General features: G+C 40.5%; 1 protein-coding gene across 1 annotated transcript; it reads left to right on the forward strand.

The window, feature by feature from the left end:
• Positions 1–1182: 1182 nt before the first annotated feature.
• Positions 1183–14733, forward strand: LOC131447262 (visinin-like protein 1). Its single transcript, XM_058618911.1, has 4 exons — positions 1183–1431; positions 11798–12000; positions 14205–14420; positions 14512–14733. Exons 2-4 carry the CDS (start codon positions 11839–11841, stop codon positions 14707–14709), a joined length of 576 nt encoding a protein of 191 aa, XP_058474894.1. The 5' UTR covers positions 1183–1431; positions 11798–11838; the 3' UTR covers positions 14710–14733.
• Positions 14734–23940: the final 9207 nt, after the last annotated feature.

Here is a 23940-nt window from a genome sequence, read left to right on the forward strand (position 1 = left end):
TAATGTGATTGATGTGTGTGCACAACATAACGGCTGGGTAACTTATTCACCATCATCTGAATGTGACTATTAATGCAGTCATCGTTAACTCCTCCATGGAAAATGTTAAGAGACGTTGTAAATCAAGTGGGACGGTCTGTGTTGAAATGGGCGGATGATAACATTGATGTCACATGGACCCTCGTGGACCTGTGAGTGTGCACACACACACACACACACACACACACACACAGAAAGTCTGAGTCAGTTTTCATAGCAATGAAGACTAAGTACTTGTGTCGTAACGACTTTCATAAAATGATACTTAAATGATACGGATAACTACTCATGTAATGACATAATAATACAATATATATAATATATATCACTACATATATAATGATACACTACTGAATAACAAGTATATAGAGAAATGAATGTTAAGTGTGGAGTAAACTAATAATGTTCTGATGACTAATGAGTACTCAAGAAGTAATAATATCTACTGAGCAGCCTTATAATGATAGTAATGAAGTACTCATGTAATGATAGTAACTATGACAGAGTACTTGTGTAATATAGTAACTATGACTACTGAGTACTGATGTAATAACAGTAACTATGACTACTGAGTACTTGTGTAATAATAGTAACTATGACAGAGTACTTTGTAATATAGTAACTATGACTACTGAGTACTGATGTAATCACAGTAACTATGACTATTGAGTACTGATGTAATGATAGTAACTATGACTACTGAGTACTGATGTATTGATAGAAACTATGACTACTGAGTACTGATGTAATGATAGTAACTATGACAGAGTACTTATGTAATATAGTAACTACGACTACTGAGTACTGATGTAATAACAGTAACTATGACTACAGAGTACTTATGTAATATAGTAACTATGACAGAGTACTTATGTAATATAGTAACTATGACTACTGAATACTGATGTAATGACATGTTCATTTTAATGTAACAGTAATAAACGATCACAGTGACGTCATGTCGTCATGTTGACAGCGGATGGTCTCTCCGTCTTGTTGTGGTTGCCCTGATTTGACTTTCCTCTTTCTTTCACAATACCATAATCTCTCTCTCTCTCTCTCTCTCTCTCTCTCTCTCTCTCTTGACACTCACGTGACCAGGAGCCGCAGCTAACGGGCGCGCGGGGGAGGCGGGCCTCATGCAAATGTGTTGGCAGGGGAGACGCAGCGGTTTCATTCATTTTCTCTCAGAGCGAGCAGACTTACCGCGGAGGCTGTTTTCATCTGGCGGAGCACAAAATAAATACAAAGAAACATTACACAGAGGAGAAGAAGAAGAAGAAGAAGAAGAAGAAGAAGAAGAAGAAGAGCTGGAGGAAGCAGAGAAGACTTTTATTTTGAAGATATAAATATAAAAAAGGGAGTCCGCTTCTCTTACACAAACAGCAGTCGGTAAGTGAAGGACTTTAGTGTTTGTTTTTGTAACCGTGTGCAGGTGTTTGGTAAACATGTATCAAATGTGACATGAGTGGCGACTGACGTCACGGGAATAATGTGTTCATATTCTTTGAGGGAAGTGAAGCCTGTGAAGTGTTGTGAATGAATCACTGAAGTCAAGGCTCGTTGTTGTACTCAGTACTCAGAGCAGTACAGAGCAGTGTCTTGCTCAAGGACACTCAGCGCTGCCTGCAGAGGTAATTGAACCTGGAACCAGTCGCTGCTGTTCTGTATGAGACTGATGAGAATGATGATAATGCAGCTGCAGGGCTGAGAGTGTCCTTCATGCTCTGTCTGCAGAGAAATGAAAGCTTGAACAGAAATAGTGCTGCAGTGATTAATCGGTTACTAAATCAATTGCCTTGAACTAGACTGAAACTGAACTCGGTTAAACCTGATTTTGACAAACACATTGGTTATTTTTGAGGGTTTTGGGAGCCAGTGATCACCATTTTCTCCATTTCCTGCATCACTAATAATCAATAAGTCAGTATTAGTGATAATAGTTTTGTAATATTATGTTACATTACCTGCACATTACTTTAAAAAACAACATGTTTCCTTATTAGGACAATATTAAATGGCAGGAAATGATGTTATCCCCATTAAATGACCTCTGTATGACAGAGTTAATAGCACACTATGACTGTGTTGTGACTCCATGGATTGATTTTCCTTCAACAACCCCGGCAGCGTGTTGCAGTCCAGCTGTGTCTTACATCTGCATGGAGCAAACAAACAGGATATGACAAAGGACAGACTGAACCCTCTGGACAATAAATGCTTCTGAACGTCTACTTTGTGCAACAAGTGTGTTCCCATCAATAGTTGATGTGACGCTCGCCCACAGGCGCAGTGCTCACGTCACACTGTGTGAGTAAAGAGAGGAGGCCGCTTGTGTCTGTGTGTGTGTGTGTGTGTGTGTGAGTGTGATGACGCCGGATTCCAGTGTGTTTACATGTGTTCACATAATGTGTTATTGCATCACAGACAGCTGGTGACACAACCAGTGGCTGCTGCTGCTGTTTCTTTTTTAAACTAAGTACATGTTGGCTTAATACAGATAATCAGCTGCACTAATGATAATTGCAACCATGGGGTTTTAATTAGACAGAAAAAAGAAACAGTTGATGTGTCGCTGCTTTTATTTCCTTCCACAGCCGCACTTTTACACCAGATTGTTTACAGTTCTCAAGAGTACGACTGTCTCAAGTGCTGCGCCCTCAAGCATCCACTGAGGGAGCTATTACCCAGCCACAAATAGCAACTCTTTCCATAGCCACTTCTTTTTTTTTTCAAATTATACAAAAATATCTCACAAAAACAATTAGATTAGAAAGAAATTCTCTCATTATTATTATTAGATTGTGTAACTATTAAAACTATAAAATCATCAGAGCCGATATATCGGCTCAAGAAAGAAATGAAACAAAAGTAAATATCATGTAAGCACAGGATGTCATGTGACCAGAACTATGTGCACGTTTTATTTGAAGATAAAAGAACAAAAATATTCAAAACATAGTGTACTTTTGTAAAAAGTATCATACAATTAAAGGCCCACAATGATGATAATACTATATATTTTTGCAATATTCTATATAGTGCAAGTCACACCATGTAACAATACTCTAAATGTTATTTAATCAGTAGTAGTAGCCTCCTGACACGTCTTGAAGAAGACCCAAAGTCCTGGGTCGTATGTTCCATTTCCATGGTGGCCCACGTGGAGCTTATGCATATTATTGGCCTTATTTGTTGGTTCATTGTTACTAAACCAACTCATTTTGCTAATTTGACTAATTTTTACTATATTCAATAATCTTTGGGGTCGATTCTACAATTTTCTTCCTAAATTTGGTCATCTTTGGAGTCAATTTTACTCATTTTTACTAAACCAATTTTTACTCATTTTAGTAACCTTTTTTTTCAGCTGTCTGATGATGATGATGAAGCTGCAGATGCCCAAATTGAATCTGAAGCACACCTGTGTCGGTGCGTTCTCCAATATAGCAAAACACCTTTTCTGTCCAGTTGGTGGCGCAGTGTTGTTAAAGTCAAACAACTGTTGCTCTTACTGTAGTTAAATAAATAAATAAATAAAGTAAAATAATATAGTAAAATGGCACAAATCTAGATAGAAGTGTCCAGATTGACTATTCTTATCCTGAAGTGATTTAAAATGTTCAGGGATCATTTCCATGGGTAACTCAGTTCTTATGGTTCTGTTAGTTTGGGGGCAGAAGGCCTGATCACTGCCCCGGGTTTTCAGTCTGGATTTTGGCACGTTCAGGATAGAGCGGCGCTAGTTCTACACAACAGCTGACTGAAAACATGATTATAATACTATAATACTTCCTCCTCTGGAAAGATCCACAGTGTGTGGAGAACAATAACATCAGCACGGAGCAACGTGTGATGCTACAATTTCCTGTCTGTGCGCGTGTGTGTGTGTGTGTGTGTGTGTGTTTGTTTTTCTGGCCCTTTTTTTTTTTTTTTCTCACTTTTCTGACAGCAACAGATGAATGAGCCTGCGACACACTCACACACACACACACACACACACACACGTGTGCATATATAAAACACGTGTGTGTGTGTGTGTGTGTGTGAGTGCCTGATTGATTCATCCATTGCTTTGTTACAGAGGGATATTGACGTTGGATTATTATTATTTATGATATGTGTGTCAGTTGTGTTTGTTAGGACAGTTCCTGGCATAAACGCTGACCTTCTCAGTACAGTAGTCCTCATATAGAGACAAAAACCTGGTCCTAATAACACCTCATTTATGATATGAATAATAATGTTTATTTAGAAAAGCACTGCAGTTGTACACAAACACCAGATTTTGCGTGTTATATTTGAAATTTGAACAGTATATAAAACACATTAACAATAACATTTATTTATTCACTGTCCTCCTGAAACAACAACCACATGTCGGCTTTGACGTGCGACGTCTCCGCTTTCAGAGACCGTTGGATTTTTTTTCTTCGCGAAAGCAAAGTGTAAATCATTGCATTACAACTACAGTGATGCACAGTGACATGCTCGGTTTTAAAGGGTTATTAAGGCAGGAAACAGAAGACGGTGCACTGTGCATTAAATCCACTTCAGTTCACGTTCTCTGCTATTCTATATTATTATTGTTGCATATAACAGTTTTATGTCGGGAACCCTACACTCATCTCTCACACTCACGTCCACACATGTTAGAGTCTGCTGAATTACTCTTATTGTTTGGTTTTGCTCATTTTACTTTAAATTATGCAGCGTGGGTTTCACAACAAAAGCTGCTAACACGTTAAAGTGAAAATCCAAGTTTGAGCTGCACACACACGCGCGCACACACACACACACAGACTTTCTTTAGTCTTTCACATGAATCTTCAGTCCTCTGAGGCGACAGTGTTACCAGGAAGCATCGAGTGTCTCCAGAGTGTGTTTTTGTATATATACTGTACTACCCACACACACACACACACACGCAAGTACATGTGTGTGAATCTCCTCCACATGCCTGCTGCAGGTAAACTGGTCCATATAAGGTGTGAATGTGAAGGTGAAGGTGTGGCCTGGTCAGGGGTGTTAGAGTGTGAAGGTATATCCTGCCTGTCTCTGATGACCCTGCTCAGGATAAGTGGGTTAAAGAATGGAGGAGGGACTTTATCCTTCATTTAATTTACTCTGCATACAAACAATCAATGGTTTGTGTCATTACATTTAACAGACTTTTTTTTTTTACTTCAATCTCTTGAAGTCAACTGTTAAGTTCACCTGAGTAATGAAGTAAATAATACTTTAGTGTATACTATACTATATACTGTCCAAAGTAAAACATCATTTATGTGCCATTCAGAGCCAAACACTCAGGATCCTTGAGGGATGAGGAGTATAGATAAAGAATACATGGACAGATGGATACACTTACATATATACTGTATATATCCACCCTGCACTGTGATTGCCTTTTACCTTCATAATCACATAATCCAGGGGTCTGCAACCTGTGGCTCTGGACCCAGGTGTGGCTCTTCAGCCCTTCAGCAGTGGCTCCTTGTAGCTTTGAATAATAATAATAATAAAAACATTTATTTTTCTGTTGTTTTCACACCTTATTTAGAGATCACATCCATCTTTGGCTCCACATACTTTTACATTTACTGTTTATGTCCGGCAGGTTTTCTCAAATCCAAATCCAAATCTTACTTTATTTATTTCAAAGTGAGGTCACTTTTAATTTTTCATTCATTTCCACAAACAATGGAAGAACGAGGTCTACGTGTACATAACTCTGTGTTTTATTTCAAAGTAGTAGTTTTGGCTATAAACAGCAATGACATGTCAACAGTTTGGGACATGATTATTTTGGAAATAGTACATCTGTGTAAAAAACCTTATCTTAATTTCATGGGTCAAAGGGGTTTTTTGAGGCTCCTGATTCATTTTATTTGGGTGGAGAGAGGGGAACATAAATGGCTCCAGAACCCCTGACTTAATCCATCACGCGTCCCTCTGCACATACAAATAATACATTTCCGACACCGTGTGTCGCATATAGGTAGAGGAGTAAACGATAAGTCAGTGCCATTGAAAAGAAATCAAACAATATGGTGAATATTATCTGCTCTGAATACTTCCTGCGCTTCTTTTCATAAGAAAATGACAGTTCAATACGACGTTGAATCACCAAAACAACTCTCCACGAGGTCTGAGGTGTTGCTGGAACAGTGTCGTACATGTCTGTGCAGGTCTGATCAGCTGCACAACAAAAACAAGGGCAGCACTCAGACCTGTTTATATATATAAATGTGACAGTAAATGGAAGACTACGACCAACATAAGTAGTGTTGTTTTGTAGGAACGGCAGGTAAAGGTTAGCAGAGAGAGAGACAGCCACATTCATAAGGGCACACACGTACACCGCCGTTGTGTCCCTTGTGTTTCTCCCCAGGCTCGACATGCTGCCTGGTCTTAAATTAGAGTCACAGGAGCTGCACTGAGGTGAGCTGTGTTTCTATAGTGATGCATCCTTCCCCGCGCCAGTCACCAGAGAGATGCACGTAAATTGAAATAATATGTAGATCTGATACTGATTCACAATCTCAATATTTCATTTAAATCAAAGCTACTACAACTGTTACCGACACAACAGCTACTGCAATAAAATGAGCGGCTTCAGTATTTTGTTTTCAGTAAATACAAACACTGAGGAAGAGTGTCTGTCCAGTGTGTAGATTATTAATAAAGCCTCCACTCAGGTCCAGTTGGCAGAAGGATTGTTTGAATTGGCCAAAAATCCTCCTCTGCTGGACGGCTGTGTGGCAGCAAGCCAGACAACTGTTGTCAAGACAACGGACATATTGTTCTCGCTTTTATGGTTTGATGGGTTTCTGTGGAGTACGTTTTTGTATCATTCACATGTCAGTCAGTCAGTCTCTGCTCTGTTCACACACACACACACACACACATCCTAAACAAAACCATCACCCCATCTAACCTGATCACATTTTATATCTCACCACTATCTTTAACCACAGATTCAGAAACGAGGAACACGCATGCACACGCACAGTGACAGGAAGTGTGTCGCTCCTCTGCAGGAAACCGCCTCCTCCCTCTTTTGCTCTCTCTCCAATTCAATTACAGCTTTTGCCAGGTAATCATTTTCAGTCACAGGGACACCAACACATTAATCCCCCCCGAGCGACTCATGACTGTGTAACAAAGGACAGACTGTGTGTATAACACTTGTGCTGCGTGTGTGTGTGTGTGTGTGTGTGTGTGTGTGTGTGTGTGTGCCCAGAATGAAAACAATGATTTTTTTAGAGCTCTGTGCACGGTGGGAGCAACAGACTCAGATAATAAGTGTAAGCAGGCAGGTTAATTAGTGACGACAGATCAGCCAATAATCACGTATCATGTGACCTTCAAACACCATGATGTGGAAAAACTGGAGGTAGTAAAACGACAGCTTCATTTTTTCTTTATAGTGGTACCTTTACTTAAGTACAAGTAAAAGTACTGGTCTAAAAATGTACTCAGAGTAAAAGTTACTCAGTTACTTTTTTAACAATGTTGAGGTTCTTTGTTGTGTTGTGCAAAAAGCACAAGGGAACACAAATCTCACACAAATAAGGCAAAAGTTTACAAATGAAAAGTGCTGACAAAATAAAATATGTAAATACATTATCTGTCAGTCAACATGGGTCAAAGGTCACACATGTTTTAACTTAGTCACTCATTCAGGGACCTTAATTAACACCAATTTACCTGTCCTCATCGTTCACCTGTCCTCATAGCTCACCTGTCCTCATCATTCACCTTTCCTCCTCATTCACCTGTCGTCATCACTCACCTGTCCTCGTCATTCACCTGTCGTCATCGCTCACCTGTCCTCATCATTCACCTGTCGTCATCGCTCACCTGTCCTCATCATTCACCTGTCTTCATCATTCACCTGTCGTCATCGCTCACCTGTCCTCATCATTCACCTGTCGTCATCGCTCACCTGTCCTCATCATTGACCTTTCCTCCTCATTCACCTGTCGTCATCACTCACCTGTCCTCATCATTCACCTGTCGTCATCGCTCAACTTTGCTCCTCATTCACCTGTACTCATCGCTCACCTGTCCTCATCGTTCACCTATCCTCGTTGTTCACCTGTCCTCATCGTTCACCTGTCCTCATCGTTCACCTATCCTCATCGTTCACCTGTCCTCATCGTTCACCTGTCCTCATCATTCACCTATCCTCGTTGTTCACCTGTCCTCATCGTTCACCTGCCCTCATTACTTATTTTCTTATATTTTTTAAATTCAGTCAGGGATGTGAATTAAAACATAGCAAAGCATAGTCCTACAAAAAACGTTCTATTACAGTACAATTACACATTTTAAAACTTACTTTAAAAAGTACAAGTACACAAAAAACCTGCTCAATTACAGTAACATATTCGCAGAGCTGATACATATAAACAGTTTGAACTTATACACTACAGAAGTCATGCTTTCACAGTTACATGCAAACAGGTGGCCCTATAACTACACAGGTTTATTCAATCAGATGGATTATCCTCAGTCTCTCATGCATTTATAACTCAGATTAGACTCTGTGATTACTGTCAGTCTGACAGCTGGAATGAACATGTGTTAAAGTCTCTCTCTCTCTCTCTCGTCTGCCTCCATCTTCATCTCCCTTCCACTCTTATGTGTTACTGTTGCGCTGTCTTCTTCCAGACGTGTGAATCCAGATTGACTCAGCCTCCCTCTCACTTCTGTTAGGGTTAAGCTTTTATTCCCATCTTTGTATCTCCCTCCCACCATAAATCATTTTCATGTCACTGTATGGTTGTCTGTATATGACCAGGGACGTCAGATAAAACCTATATATATACCAGGTTGAAGCTGGAGTGTTGGTGAGTGATTTTGTTTCTGAGTGCTGCTGCTACTGCTGCTGCTACTGCTGCTGCTGCTGCTGCTGCTGCTGCTGTTGCTGCTGTTGCTGCTGCTGCTGTTGTGTTGGTGTGAGCAGATCGTTAAAGACATTGTTGTGTATGACAGTGTGTTACTGGACACACAGCTGATCCTTTGTGGGGATTTGCAGAGCAGGAATTGACAGTGGTGTCATTCAGAATCTTTACATGTACAGAGCAAATCTGGACGTGTGTTTCTCCTGGGATTAGATCTTTGGTGGTTTGTCAAGAGATTATAATGTCAATTATTATTATCTAACAGAAAGTATTCCAGACTCTTTAGCAGTTTTTGATTCTGTGGCCTCTCTTCAGTAGCTAAACCAAAGCAGGATATGGATTGTTATTTGTTATTTTAAGGAGCAAGCTGCACTGAGTTTGTGTTACCATGTCCTAAACCAAGTACTGTTACCATGGTTACAGATTGTTTTCTCACACATACATATATATACATAGGACAAAACTATGTTGCCTCACAGCAACAGTCTGTGATGAGACCTTTTTGTTTCTTTTACCACAACAAATATATCTTTTGTGCGCTGCACACACACAAACACACACACACACGCACTAAATTGACATTTACCTCGTCACAGTATCCGTGAGCATGTGCTCAAAGAAGCACCGCCTTCTCTGAGGCTGCGGTAATGAGAAAATGTCATAGAACGTCTCTTTGGTTCCCCCGAGATCTGACTTATTTTCTCTGAAAGGCAGCGTAATCCCAGATAAAGAAACAGCCAGGGTTATCTGGAGATAACCCCCAATACCCCCCCCCCCCCACCCCCCCAACAGATTTCTGCTTTATAGTCCGATGAGCTGACAGGAAGACAGTTGTGTGACCTGGGAACAATTAGAACAAACCTCCTGGTTTTCTTTTCTTTCTTGTGTTGGCATGAACAGCATCGATAAGTTTCCTCTGTGTTTGCTTACATTGGCTTTCCTGACAGAGCGATACACTCTCATCTGCCTCTGTCAGGGGGCAATTCTGTGTTTAACCACAATAAAGTGTTTGTTGATACAGTCAGTGATTTACAGAGACATCGTCAATGATTTGAGCGATAGTTAAACCTTCATTCCAAGTGGCTGCAGCTTGAGATTTCCGCTTTTTTTAGTGTTTGAAGCTGACCTTCTCCTGCAGTGGAAAAAATATACGCATGAACCAGCGATGTTGTCGTTGTCTTCACTGCTGTTCTGTGGCAGTGTCTGTCTGTCTGTCTGTCTGTCTGTCTGTCTGTATCCATCCAGACGCAGTTAACCTTGTGAGACTGTGTGTGTCTGTGCAAATGCAAATGCTCTTCGGCGTCAGTACATGGATGTGGAGAATTTGTCAGATGCCATGAATGCATGTCATTGCACATTTTAAATACTGTGGAAATTGATTATTTAACAGTTGCAGTGTTAATGGACAATTAAAACTTGTTTTACCACCGGGTTAAAAAATCATATTGTACAGTAGGGGTGGCACAAAATATCCGTATATCTTCATTCTCAGTCATGTGATTCTATCATCAATTCACTGGAACCAAATATAGATATTTCAAAGCTATAGTCGACAACCCTTTTTTTGGGGCATTTTTGTTGAAATCTCCACATCCTGATAACGTTAGTGCTTGCAATCGAACCGGAAAACTGAGGTCTACCTGAACTTTTCAGGTGCTGGTCAAGCAAAACACGTTTCTTATTCTTTTTACAGGAACTCAACATGTCAACGTCAACAAAGAGAATAACTTCAAATGCTAAAATTGGAATCTGGTCGCCGACAGGCGCCCTCTGCTGGCGATGTAATGCGTCCCTTTTGGCACTTCATCATGTGTTTTAACACATTTTCCAAACAATCAGAGCCAAGGGTTAGGGTTGTTAATAATAATAATAATAATAATAATAATAATAATAATAATCTGGGGAAAAAGGGGGCAAAATAATGCAGTATCAGTGGCTCAAGTGATAACAAAGCTCAACACTTCTCTTTTATCAATGAAACCTTCTGCTTTGTTTTATTATAAAGAGGCTAAAAACTTCTCACAATCAAACCAAAGACGTTTCACATAAGCTGTGGTAACAGGACGGCGGAGGATCATGACAAACCTCTCCACATGTCAAAGACAGTCCAAACCATGTGTGGTTCTCGCTCACCATTAAACTGTGCACTCTTCACACAACCGAGAGGGAGGATTTGTAGACGCTTAGCCTCGTCGGCCGTACAATGGTGTCAAAGTGTGAACGCCGTTAGACGGGAGATATGAGTCAGCGACGGATGGTGTCATGGAGTCACTGCAGTGGCCCTCAGGCATGTGTATACATGTGTGCGGTGAGAGGCCAGAGTAAAGGGCCTTTTGTACGGCCAGAATAGCAGCAATGATGTCAGGGGCCTTTTGTATTTCCTCACACAAGGTGATCATGGTGAATGTTAACTGTTAAAGGTCCAGTCTGCAACACACAGTTTATCTGAGGAATCTACTATGTTGGTTAGTGTATAGTACAATAGTACAATAGTAAATGGTAAAATAATACAGTAGCCCGTCCTTTCTGGTATGCAAAGACTACGAGGGGTGACTACTAGGATCTTTAGGTGCCTCACGATTCGATTATAAAACATTTATCGATGTAACATCACAATCCACACTCATTTTGGTGTGAAAGATCAAGATCAAGGGAAGAAAACAGAGGGAAATGACAGCATACCTCACAAAGCCATGTATCGATCATCGAGCTTCCACTACAGGTGCATCGACGCAGGTAAACCCACACTGTTGCAAACACAACATGTGGGATTTACTGTTGCTGTTGTTTTGTCTCGCACGTCATCGCCTGTGTGCATATCCTTGTCTCTCTCTGTCTCTCACCAGTCCCTGCCTCTCCGGCTCCCCAGAGAGAGAGTGAAAGCATTATGGGCAAACACAACAGCAAACTGGCCCCAGAGGTCCTGGACGACCTGACCAAGAGCACGGAATTCAACGAGGCAGAGCTCAAGCAGTGGTACAAGGGTTTCCTCAAAGACTGCCCCTCTGGCATCCTCAACCTGGAGGAGTTTCAGCAGCTCTATGTTAAGGTGAGGGTGCGGTGGCAGGGAAAAGAAGTCATAGCCTTCGATTACGACTGGGTTCACGCTCCACTTTATCCTCCACATGAGGGTCACAGGGGGGCACTGGTGCCAATCCCAGCTGACATAGGGCAAAAGGCGGAGTCAGGGACACACATAGAGACAAACAAACATCCACTCACACACCCACGGTCAATGTAGAGTGTCCAATTTGCCAGATTTGCATATTTTTGGACGGTGGGAGGAGAACCCAGAGAAAACAGCTGAGTTATGAAGACATTTTTAAACTCAACTTTCCCCATTTTTATTCATCCGACACAGCTGTAAAGATGGAGCAAAGTACAAATGTGATATGTTACACGTTTGTACATATGCACTTTTTTCTTATCAAGTTTTATTTGTTTTGTACTGGGTGCAACATATGTGAAATAGTCAATGGCTACAATTTGGCACACATTGATTTTATTTAATGTCCCTATTCTTACATAATATTTATATATATATATATACATATATATATATATATATATATATATATATATATATATATATATGTATATATATATATATAGTCTACTGCGTGGGGCATAGATTTGTCATTGATGTACAAGAGTTAAAAGTGTCTCTGAGGCTTGTGTGTTTGTTTATTTCTTGAGGGATTAGAAGACACATGTTGCGTTGTAGGGAAACTTTTGCATAAACAAAGTTTAAACTAGAGCAGAACACTGTATACCAGCTATTTACGTAGAAAAAGTCTAAATAGCTGCCTGAGCTTCGTTTGACAAAGACCCCGTTTAGACTTGTCATTAACATCTGACTTGGGTAGATTGTATAAATGCATCTGAATATGACCGCGGTTATTATCGTTAACGAAAACTAACGACATAACGGAAACTTTGAGTCTTGTACCTGGCAAAAAAAACCTGAACATTACAAAAAACTAAACATTAAAACTAAAACTGAAGTAAAACTAAGCATTTACAAAAAAACTAAAACTAATAAAAACAGCTCTAAAATTGAATTAAAACTAACACTAATGAAAAATCCAAAACGATTATAACGTTGAATGTGACCACATGCTTTTCCATGTTTACTAACGGCCCTTTTCAAACATGACATTAATGTGTGTGTCACACCAACATGCACCGTCCAAACAGTGAATCAATGCCACTGTACACTGGGCTTCAGTGACATGACATTTGCCCATTAGCGACAGGAAAATCATTACGTGGCGGTCAATGTTGATGTTGTGTTGTGTTGTGTTGTGTTGTGTTGTGTTGTGGTGTGGCGCCACAGATTTATCCATCTATGGTCCAGGACACATGTGCGTTCACACTTCCAAAACAATATGGCCACGTGAACCATGTATGTGTGAGCCTGTGCTTAGAGATGACAAACACCTGAGATAAAGCCTGGAACTTCCTCTGGCCTGATACTGTGTGTAGTTTCATACGTTCAAGGGTCATTTGCATATAGATCAGGGAAGTGAAACTTTGGAAGGTGATGTAAAGATTGTACGACGGCATATTAGAGCCAAACTGAAGAGAACGTTTATTTTTAGATTTCTAGAATAGTCGTAATATTAAAAAAGTCATAATACAAGAATAAAGTCATAATTCTACCACAATAAAGTAGATTTTTTTATAATTATCTGCAGCACACAGATGTAACCAGCGTTGTCCTTGCAGCCATTTCCTTCTCCTCCACAAAAGAGATGATTTCCTCTGAGTGTGTGTTTGTGATTCTCTCTTCCAAACAAACTCAGTTTCTTTCTCCTGATGCTAAAGATAATGTACTGATGTGACAAAAATATGAAGTATTTTTTTATAAGTGAAGCCCAAAATCAAAATGTAACTTCACGTTAAACTTCATCTTGAATAATAATCACAACTTTATTCTCATAATCTTATGACTTTATTCTTGAAAGATTACTCAGTAGTAAGATTTACTTTAGTTCGATCTGTGGTAAAAGTTTCACTCTGTTCTCAGCTGTTGTGTTTAGTCAGTCATGTAATTAAATTCCTGTTCACCTTGAATCAGTCAAATCAAGTCAGAATCTGTCTTTGAAAACAAAGATCAAAGATCTTGACTTTTAATGATGAAGTCATTTAGATGAAGGCAGAAACAAGTGTTTTGCTTTAACTGGACAGATTGCCAATATGCCTCATAATTAACACTGCCTTTTTTGTCTCCGTCACTTCCTCACACCTCAGTTCTTCCCGTACGGCGACGCCTCCAAGTTCGCGCAGCATGCATTCCGGACGTTTGACAAGAACGGCGACGGCACCATCGACTTCAGGGAGTTCATCTGTGCCCTGTCCATCACGTCCAGGGGAAGCTTCGAGCAGAAGCTCAACTGGGCCTTCAACATGTACGACCTGGACGGGGACGGGAAGATCACGCGCATGGAGATGCTTGAGATCATAGAGGTGGGTTTGTGTCTTATCCAGGAAAAAAAGGTTGACTTTTTTAAAAAAATATTAACCTTTTCCTTCTCCTTCCCATGTCTTTCCTCCTCAGGCTATCTACAAGATGGTGGGCACGGTGATCATGATGCGTATGAACGAGGACGGCCTGACCCCACAGCAGCGCGTGGACAAGATCTTCTCCAAAATGGACAAGGACCACAACGACGAGATCACCCTGGAGGAGTTCAAAGAAGCGGCCAAGTCTGACCCCTCCATCGTCCTACTGCTGCAGTGTGACGTGCAGAAGTAGAGAGGGATGGGTGGAGATGCAGAGGGAGGGAGGGAGGGAGGGAGGGAAGAGTTGAACTGAAACTAGTGAAGGAACATGTGAGCATAGACGTGGGAGAAGAAGGGGAGGATGCAGTTGAGGGAGGAGGAGACAGGTAGGAAATCTCTCTTTTTTTTTTTGACTTTTAGGACTGAGCCATAGAACATAACGGAGCCCTGATTGATGTCCTTCTTTTCTTTCAACCCGTTTCACTCTCGACCGATAAGACATTCAGCAATGATTTACAGTCATTTAGGTACGTGAGAATACAGCAGAGTACGAGTGTCAGCTCTCTTGTTCTTACTTCGTCCTCCTTTGTTGTCGTGCGGATCTTTACCTTTAAAGATGTGAATGAAATGGAGCTCGCTTTAATGAAGTGATTATTAAGTTATTATTAGAACTAAAACTATTCCTCTTACTGTCTCATTAAGTGCCTGTGTCTGAGTTTCCGTGCTCACACAGTGCTGAGTGCTGTGCATCGTGGGAATGACATCACACCGTGTTTGGTCCGTTTATAGTTCATACAGAGCACGAGAGAAATCAAATGTTCAGGTGATTAAAAGGGAAGTACGTGTGTGTGTGTGTGTGTGTGTGTGTGTGTGTGCGTGTGCAAACCCACTTGTTCCCACATCACATGTAGAGTTTTTTAGATTTCCATTTAAACTGAAATGTTTTATACAACAAAGCATTTTACAGATAAATAAATCGAGATATATAAAAGTGTTACCAACACCAAGCTAGCAGAGCCCCTAGAAGACCGCTAGCTCCTTTAGCTTGGATTAAATCGTTACGGCAACGACACTTTATTAAAACCACGGGACCTCGTCTGCGTTACTCACAGCACTGCAGCCTCTCTTATTATTGTGACTCTCACAAAAGAGGAAAATAAATCAATATAATAATAATAATAATAAATAAGTGACGGAGCTATATCCCTACGGCTCGCTAACGTGAACACGCGGCACACGTTACTTCCTGTTTCACTATCGCATCTCTCTCAGTAAACGTTCTCCTGAGGTGATCGTGGTTTTAGTCGCTAGTTTCTAGTGTCACTAGTCTTTATTTTTTATGTAAAAACACACAAATCCAACTTAGTTTGGCTTAATTCAGCAGATTTTGTGGATTATTATGGCAAAAACCATGACTATGGTGGAGAATAAACTCCTCCTCAGATACAATAATTACAAATCTTGAGAAAACAGATGGAAAAACTTGAGTTAATGTGTAATCTTTTCACTGTAAACCTGACTTTAAACTACAATAACTGAGCTGTGTGTACGTAAGCGGCGCCAGAAATAGATGAAACGCACAGAAGAAAGATGTCTATTGAAAACGGGCAATTATAGATAACAGATACTATAATGTTGTGGAGTCGGGCAGTAATTACAGGCCGTGTATTTCTCACAAATGCCAAACCTTCCTGAAGAAGCGGGAGAAAAATAAAACTCCTCTTCCTCTGCTGCAGGCCCCGCTCTCCGTCCTTTGTATTCCTCCTCCGTAAATGTCAGAGGGGAAGCGCTTTGATAACGGGGTGGAGGGAAAGGAACTTTGCTGACTTCAGCTCTGATCTAAAATCAATGTGAAAAAGAGCAAAAGGTTGAAGAGGAAGCTCGGTGTGTGTGTGTACATGTGAATAAAAGAAGCTTATTCTATCAGTACATTAAATCAGCCAATTTAAGAACTGAAGATCAGCGATAGAGACAAGGAAAAGCAAAAGGAAAAAGAAGTGAAGATGACGACGTCACCTGTCCCTGAGCAGCAACATTTCTCTTTTTCCTTGAAATGAGTCTTTTCCAAACTGCCCCACGTTTTAGGCGATGTTGACCTGTTGACCCGACAGTTTATATGGATTTAAAGTAAGAGTTTGTAGTTTTCTGCAGGACACACTGTTGCTACAGCAAATACAGGAGTCAATGAGACGAGCGGCACCAAGGAGCTCGTATACGTGTATAAAACATCTTCCTTAACTTACTTTAAATAAAGGAGGACATTTGGACGAGACAAACAAAAGCAGCATTTTAAAACAGAGACGACTAACTTTTTCCCTGTCACGTGTCGTCACCGATCGCTTTCTTGTTGGTCGACCGTTCAGGCCGCGTGTGGAAAGTCTTTTTAAATAAACTCAGTGCAGCATAAGGCTGGAAGTTGCTGGGCCTGATTCTGGCACTTTATTCCAGTTCCCGATAAACAGCATAGTCCAGTCCAGTCCAGTCCAGTCCAGTTCAGTAGTGATGTGTCGTTCGCAAACGAGCCGCCTCTAAGAGCCGATTAAATGTAAAAAATAGTAAGTGTTTTTTTTTTGTAATTAAAAAATTCATAAAAATAAGGCTTTAATGAAAACACTGATTAAAAAACTATTCACCAACAGCAAACCATTCATAATTGGTAAATTCGGTTAAAATAGAAGAAGGCTCTGAGTGAGACTAAGTGAAGAGCCGTTTGGGAGCCGACTCTTCTTGGGGGAGTTGAGCCAAAAGAACCAAATCTTTTCAAAAGAGCCAGACTTCCCATCACTACAGTTCAATAAGATACTGTGTCCACTGTCAAACACTGAGGATGGTAACTCTGTTCATTGAGGCACCAACCTCAGTGGTTCTCCTCCTACAGGATGGAACCACACACATTGGAGTCGATAGTTTGGGGTAAAAAAAAAAAAGTGCAACATCTTTTCCTGCATTTTCTAAAACCAGAGCTTTAGAACCTGAAATGCTTGGTGTCCTCAACTGTTGCTCTTTAGTTTACTGCGTCACCTCCTGCAGATCAGGGCGGACTGTTCCAAACTGTGCCATGGAGCGCTGAGCTGCACTGTCTGCTGGAACCTTGCATTTCACTAAACTGAAGTTTTAACCTCAGGAACAGACGTCAACTTTTCATTGTATCTCATTGTTTGTGCGTTAGGAATTCAGAATCACTGACATTGTGTGTGTGTGTGTGTGTGTGTCAGTAAAAACAGTTTGACTTCTCTCGTGTTATTGAACCCGTTTTTAACCTCCTCCTCCTCCTCCTCCTCCTCCTCCTCCTCCTCCTTCTCCTTCTTCTTCTTCTTCTTCTCACCCGGCTAACAAACAGCACACTCCCTCCCCGAGGCCGGAGAACAAAGTTTGTTTGTGTGATAATGTAACGATAAAAAACTTCATAATGTACATTATGATACAACTGTAATCGTATTTATTATGAATATAAGACAACGACAAATATAACAACAATGTAAATGTACCCGGTAGCATAGACCTGATTTCATATGATGACACAGTTACTGTGTGTGTGTGTGTGTGTGTGTGTGTGTGTGTGTGAGAGAGAGATGATGGAAAATGACTTTTGAAACCACAGTGTGTGTGTGTGTGTGTGTGACTGTGACACTTTTGTGAGTGCTCACATAATGTTTTGTATTTGTATCATTTGTGTAACAAGAGATGCCTCAGTCCTGAGTTTAACTTTGTAAAAACTAATAATTTGACACCGAATCACTGAGTATTATTACCTACACTTGCTTTTGTGGTCTGCTGGTATACAGTACAAGTACAAGTACAAGTACAAGTACATATGGGACTTGGTGTTTAGTGTGCTGTAGCCTCTAGTGTTGCAGTTCTACAATAATAGTCACATTCAGGTGTCAGGGTGTAGGAGGATTGTGGATTGTGGATTATGGATTGCGGATTATGGGGTGGCCACTTCAAATATGACTCTGTTTTTAATATAACGTACTGTACATGTCTGAAGATCCAATCTAACGTTGTTATACTGTATAACTCAAACTTGACTTCATCATCCTGTTTTCTATTCTTATTTTTCCACTGCAGATCTTCCTGTTTGTTTTCATTTCTAATAGAAGAAGATGAACCGTCTCTGAGATCAGTTGATTTTACAGAATGGTATAAAAACGTACTATTCTGTGACCTAACACAAGACACTCTATTATAAACGTATATATGCTCGTGTAAAGTAAATGAATAGGTTTAATCCACACACTGTAAAAAGATAAATACGTGTAAACAGAGTTGAAGTTGAATTATTGAAGCTGCAGTGATATTAGAAATAACTCAGCTTTATGGAGATTCAAAGATTCTTATGCTTTTTTTTGTTTGTTTACTCCACGGTAAGGTTTAAGTTCATATTGGTCATGTGACATTGTTCCGTACGCTGTGTTTTCTTTGGCTCTTTATGAATCAACATTCCTGCACATGGGTTGTGTTCTGAGACTGTCCTCATGTTAAGGAATAAAACAGAGGAAATGATATTTGGCTCTTGAATCACTCACATACACAGTCACACAAGCACAGCTTACATAAAACCGGGATTAATGTTTTGATTCGACTCTCCTCTGTTTCATGGAGTCTGTCCATCCTTATCATTAGCACTGCCTCAGACTAAGACACAATCCTTTTTTATTCATTTATTTATCTTTATTTGTACTGAGAGAAACTCCAACATCGATCACCTGCAGATGTGAGGTGCCAAAGACGGGATTGTGTTAGGAAAGCTCAAGTGTGTCGTCGCTGCAGAACACGAACACTGAGCGTGTGTGATGTTATATGAACATGGATAATATATATACATATATATATATATATATATATACTGTAGTTTTTTTTTGACGGGGCGGCTGTGCTGGACCATTTGTGCTCAGTTGTGCAATAGAATTTAATTCTTCAACATTTCTCTATGACCTTGATGTAAACGTCTCCTCCTAAATGTTTCTTTTGTTTTCGATGATGTTACCGTGCGCCGATAGAACAAGAAAAACAATGTAATTATTTTTGTTACATAGAATAAAACACATGTTTGAATGTCAAGAGTTAGTGTGAAGTGTTTTCCTCTAACAGCATCTCCCTCCTTCACTCCCTCACTCCCTCCCTCCCTCACTCACTCACTCACTCACTCACTCACACAACAGTGGAGGCAGGAGGAGTATGAGTCACCGTCTGACAATGATGTCACACTACTGCAATGATGTCACCTCTAACGCTGTTCTCATGGTAACTGCTCTGAGGCCACATGGCGGGGAGTACACAAACACACAAACACACACACACACATGTTGGGCATTCATGACTTGAGGGGACATTGCATTGACTTAAATTCATTTCCTGGAGACTTAGTCTAACCTTAACCACAATTACTACTGGCCTAATCCTAATCCTAACCCTGACCCTGACCCTAATCCTAACCTCAACCTAACCTTAAAACATATCTTCACCTTAAAATTTGGTCATTTACGTTGTGGGGACTTGATTTTTGTCCCCACAAGGAAGACAAGTCCCCATAATGTGACTGTGTAAACAGTTTTAGGTCCCCACAACATTAGTAATACCCGCACACACACACACACACACTCAAAATGCCCGGTGAAATGTAACAAGTGTGTAAAATGATTTCGCCTCTGGTGTCTGTGGACACTGAGTGACTCACTGAGACAGAAGGACAGGACGCTGCTTTGTGTTCTGTGGACCTGAACACAAGCATGAACATGACATTAAAGGTCCAGTGTGTAACATTTAAGAGGGTTTACTGACATCTTGTACTTTTGATGCAGAAACGTACGACACAAACAACAGAATCATGACATCGTTTGACTCTCTGTGTTTTCCTGATTTGCTCACACATGAGTCCATTTATCCCAATCTGCACTTTCACTTTCATGAGATGTCGCCAATTCCTACACAGTGGTGAGTAAAACAGACGGTCACATTTATGTCGCTTTTCCACTACAAGGTCCCACACGCCCTCGCCTCGGCTCTGTTTTTTTTTTTTTTTAAGTCTTGACTTTAAAAAGCTGATCTACAGTTTGGCATTGTTCGGTTTGATTCTCGTGTCGGACGTCGCGCTCATGACTCCTCCTGTGACGACACTCTCTGACCAATCAGTGGACGGCTCAGCGTGCTTGGAACCTCGCCAGAGCAGGTACTTTAAACAAACACCAGGTGCGATCACTAATGAAGCTAAAAAAACATGTGCACCACACAGCTGGTCACACTGCAAACCTCTGAAACATCTGGATAAGAACATAAGAGGAGCTCATATTTAGAGGATGACTGGCCACTGTCCTTGGCCTCTACCGCCACTGAGCGTGGACACCAGCCGGGGCGGCACACAAGGACACACAATTTGAATTTGGACACAGTTGTCAAAGCCAAGAAGATAAAGCCATGAAGCTGTGACTCCAGGAGTTGGGAATCATTCTTTAACTGTGGTGACTGAGAATGTTGCACTAATTTACATACCAGAAAGGATGTTCTTCTTTCTTTCTTTCTTTCTGTAATTTCTTCTAATTTCTTCTCATTATTGTAGGCCTGAAATTATTATTTTAAAGCAATTCTACAGTTATACAAACAGAGACCAAAGTGTCACGTCCTAATATTGATTCAGTACAAATAAAGGTTGAATGTTGGAGTATATGCTGTATAAGTTTGACTCTATCTAGTTATTTACATATAAACCACTCAGCTCAGCTGTATAATACAAAAGACGGTTGTGTTTTTTTCATCACCTCCTCTGCAGACACTCGTCACTGATGATCAATACAAATCTATTCTGAGCCTGGACGTATCAGGCTACAGCTCAGTGGAAAACCTCACACACACACACACACACACACACACACTGCAGCAGCAGCAGTTAGAGGTCACGGTGAAGAGATGCAGTTTGCAGAGCAGCCACAGGATGGAGCTGTAGGCTCACACACGCTCACCTCTCACCTACTAACATCCTGTCACTACATTCTCTTGTCAGTGGAGCATGATTATAACGACACTCTCACAACATTGGAGTCAAAATAAATCAGCAGCAGAAAGAAGAATCTGAGCTTTTATTCAACCAATAAATGTTCAAAGGAAAGATTTCCAGTGATTTTGTTGTCAAACTAATTGTGTTTTTCAAATTCATGTAAATAAAACAACATCATTTGGCTGCAACTCACTCAGAAACGTTGGAACTGTGCAAATGACACTTAGTTATTATTATATATTATATTATGAGTTACACAGTTGTGTTCTGGAAGGTAATCTATGAAAGTCAATCTGTGCCGTCTGAGTTTGAATTTGAATTTCTAACGCTGTATTTTATTTGCATCGAAATCAGACTTTAAAAGCCATCACATTTCCCTTTGATTTTTTTCAATGTTAAAATAAATTTAGTGTCCAAAAATTCAATGTCCCAAAAAAATCAATAGAATTTTTTCAGACGTTGAATTGTTCGAGAAACTGATGTTTTTGGGACATTTAGTGCTTTTACACTGACTTTATTTTAACAGGTCAGGTGATATCGTATGAAACTAGACTATATTACTGCCACGTCGTGGGCTAATGAGCACTAATGAGGAAAATCCTTTATCATTTATCAGCGTGTCGCTGTGCAGCCTGTAAACTGTGTTACACAAAGAGCTGGATTTACTGCGTCCATAACTCATCTGAGACAAACACACAGACAGAGAAAACTTTTTTTTGAAGAATTCTATATAATTTAATCGTCGATAACTGATTTCTTTCTTTTAAATACTTGTAAATATAAATAAAAGTAAAAGCAACAGTAACATTTTTATGCATTTACTTTAGTACGCCCAACTCAAACAATCATCTAAGTCAGGGGTGTCAAACATACGGCCCGAGGGCCAGAACCGGCCCGCCAGAGGGTCCAATCCGGCCCACAGGATGAATTTGTTTAAATTTCACACTACGATTACAATCTAAACGTAATGTCAAATACAATATTTTTCTCTTCCAGATACCTGTGACTAAATGTTTGTGCCTTTTTAGATCCAGTGTGATGTGTAAATAGTACATTTAGGCACGATATTGTTGAAATTGCACTTATATTTCTCAAGAAATTTCATGTTTTGTAAAAATATCCTTCATTAAATGTAAAACAAAGGAGAAAAAAAGCAAGGAGTTCTTGTTGTTCATAGGTTATTATGCTATTATTTTACTATTTTTACTGGTCCGGCCCACTTGAATCAAATTGTGCTGTATGTGGCCCCTGAACAAAAATGAGTTTGACACCCCTGATTCAAAGTGATATTCAGAGACAGTATATAATTTTTGTGATATTTACCGAGCTAACGGATCCTTTTTTACCTCCAGATTGTTATCAATGACAAACAAGCATGTGTGACGGTCTGAGGGAGCATCAGTACTCACGCACACATGCGCTTATACACACAAAAGTTTTCAAATGTCTTAACTGTCTTCTGTTTTCCATGTTTCAATGCTGTGGCTGAGTCGTTAAGACTGAAAATGAGCTGCAAACACTTAGTTTAGATAATAACCGGTGACACAGACACACAAACTGGATCGGCCTTGAAGCTAAAACAAAAGCGTGGAACCTTTTTGTCATCTGTGAGTGAGGAACAACAGAGGCAGGAGAGGCTGCTGCTGCTGATGCTGCTGCTGCTGCTGCTGCTGAACTGCTGCTGATGCTGATGCTGATGCTGCTGCTGCTGTTGCTGCTGCTGCTGATGCTGATGCTGATGCTGATGCTGATGCTGCTGCTGCTGCATTCATCACGCATGACTAAGAGCACTGATGGCTCAGCATTTGACCTTGCTTTTAAATGAAGGTTACCTCCATTATGTGGCACCTTTAGGCTAATTCCCCTCATCACACCCGCCCTCACTAAGTTTCCCTTGCAACAGAGCAGATTATTATAGACAATTTTCAGTTTATTTTGTTAATGTACGTTTCCCGCCTTGATCCCATGGTGAACAGTAACTCCTCATCGTCTGCTTTTATATTTGTTTATTCTTGTTGTGTCAGCGGTTATGTGGCGTCATTTGCACGTCTGCACACACTTCACTTCTTAAATCAGCATGAATCAAAAAAAATGAATGGATCAAGTCTTTTTTTTGTCCAACTGGATTTGAATGAGATTCCTTTTGATTTGCTTCTATGTGACGTGGATTCATCACGACAGCTATTTGTTGCTGTGTACTTATTTATTTAAATGCGGCCCTGAATGTCCCATGAGCCTCTTGGGATAATTGCACTGTCAACAGGGTACACAGCAGAGGTGGGGGGCGGGAGGAGGGGGCACGCTGAATAAGGAAGCAGGGCCAGGATTGGTCAGAGGGAGAGAGGGGGGGAGGGGGATAACGAATGAAGAGTTAAGAGAGTGATTGAATGGGACAAAAAGGGAGGGTGGGGGGGAGAGGGGGGAGGCACTGAGTGGGGGAAAGATACATGCAGAGAGAGAGAGAGAGAGAGATAGCAGCAGATGGACTGC

This window comes from Solea solea, chromosome 20, assembly GCF_958295425.1.
Source record: "Solea solea chromosome 20, fSolSol10.1, whole genome shotgun sequence".
Lineage (NCBI taxonomy): Eukaryota > Metazoa > Chordata > Actinopteri > Pleuronectiformes > Soleidae > Solea > Solea solea.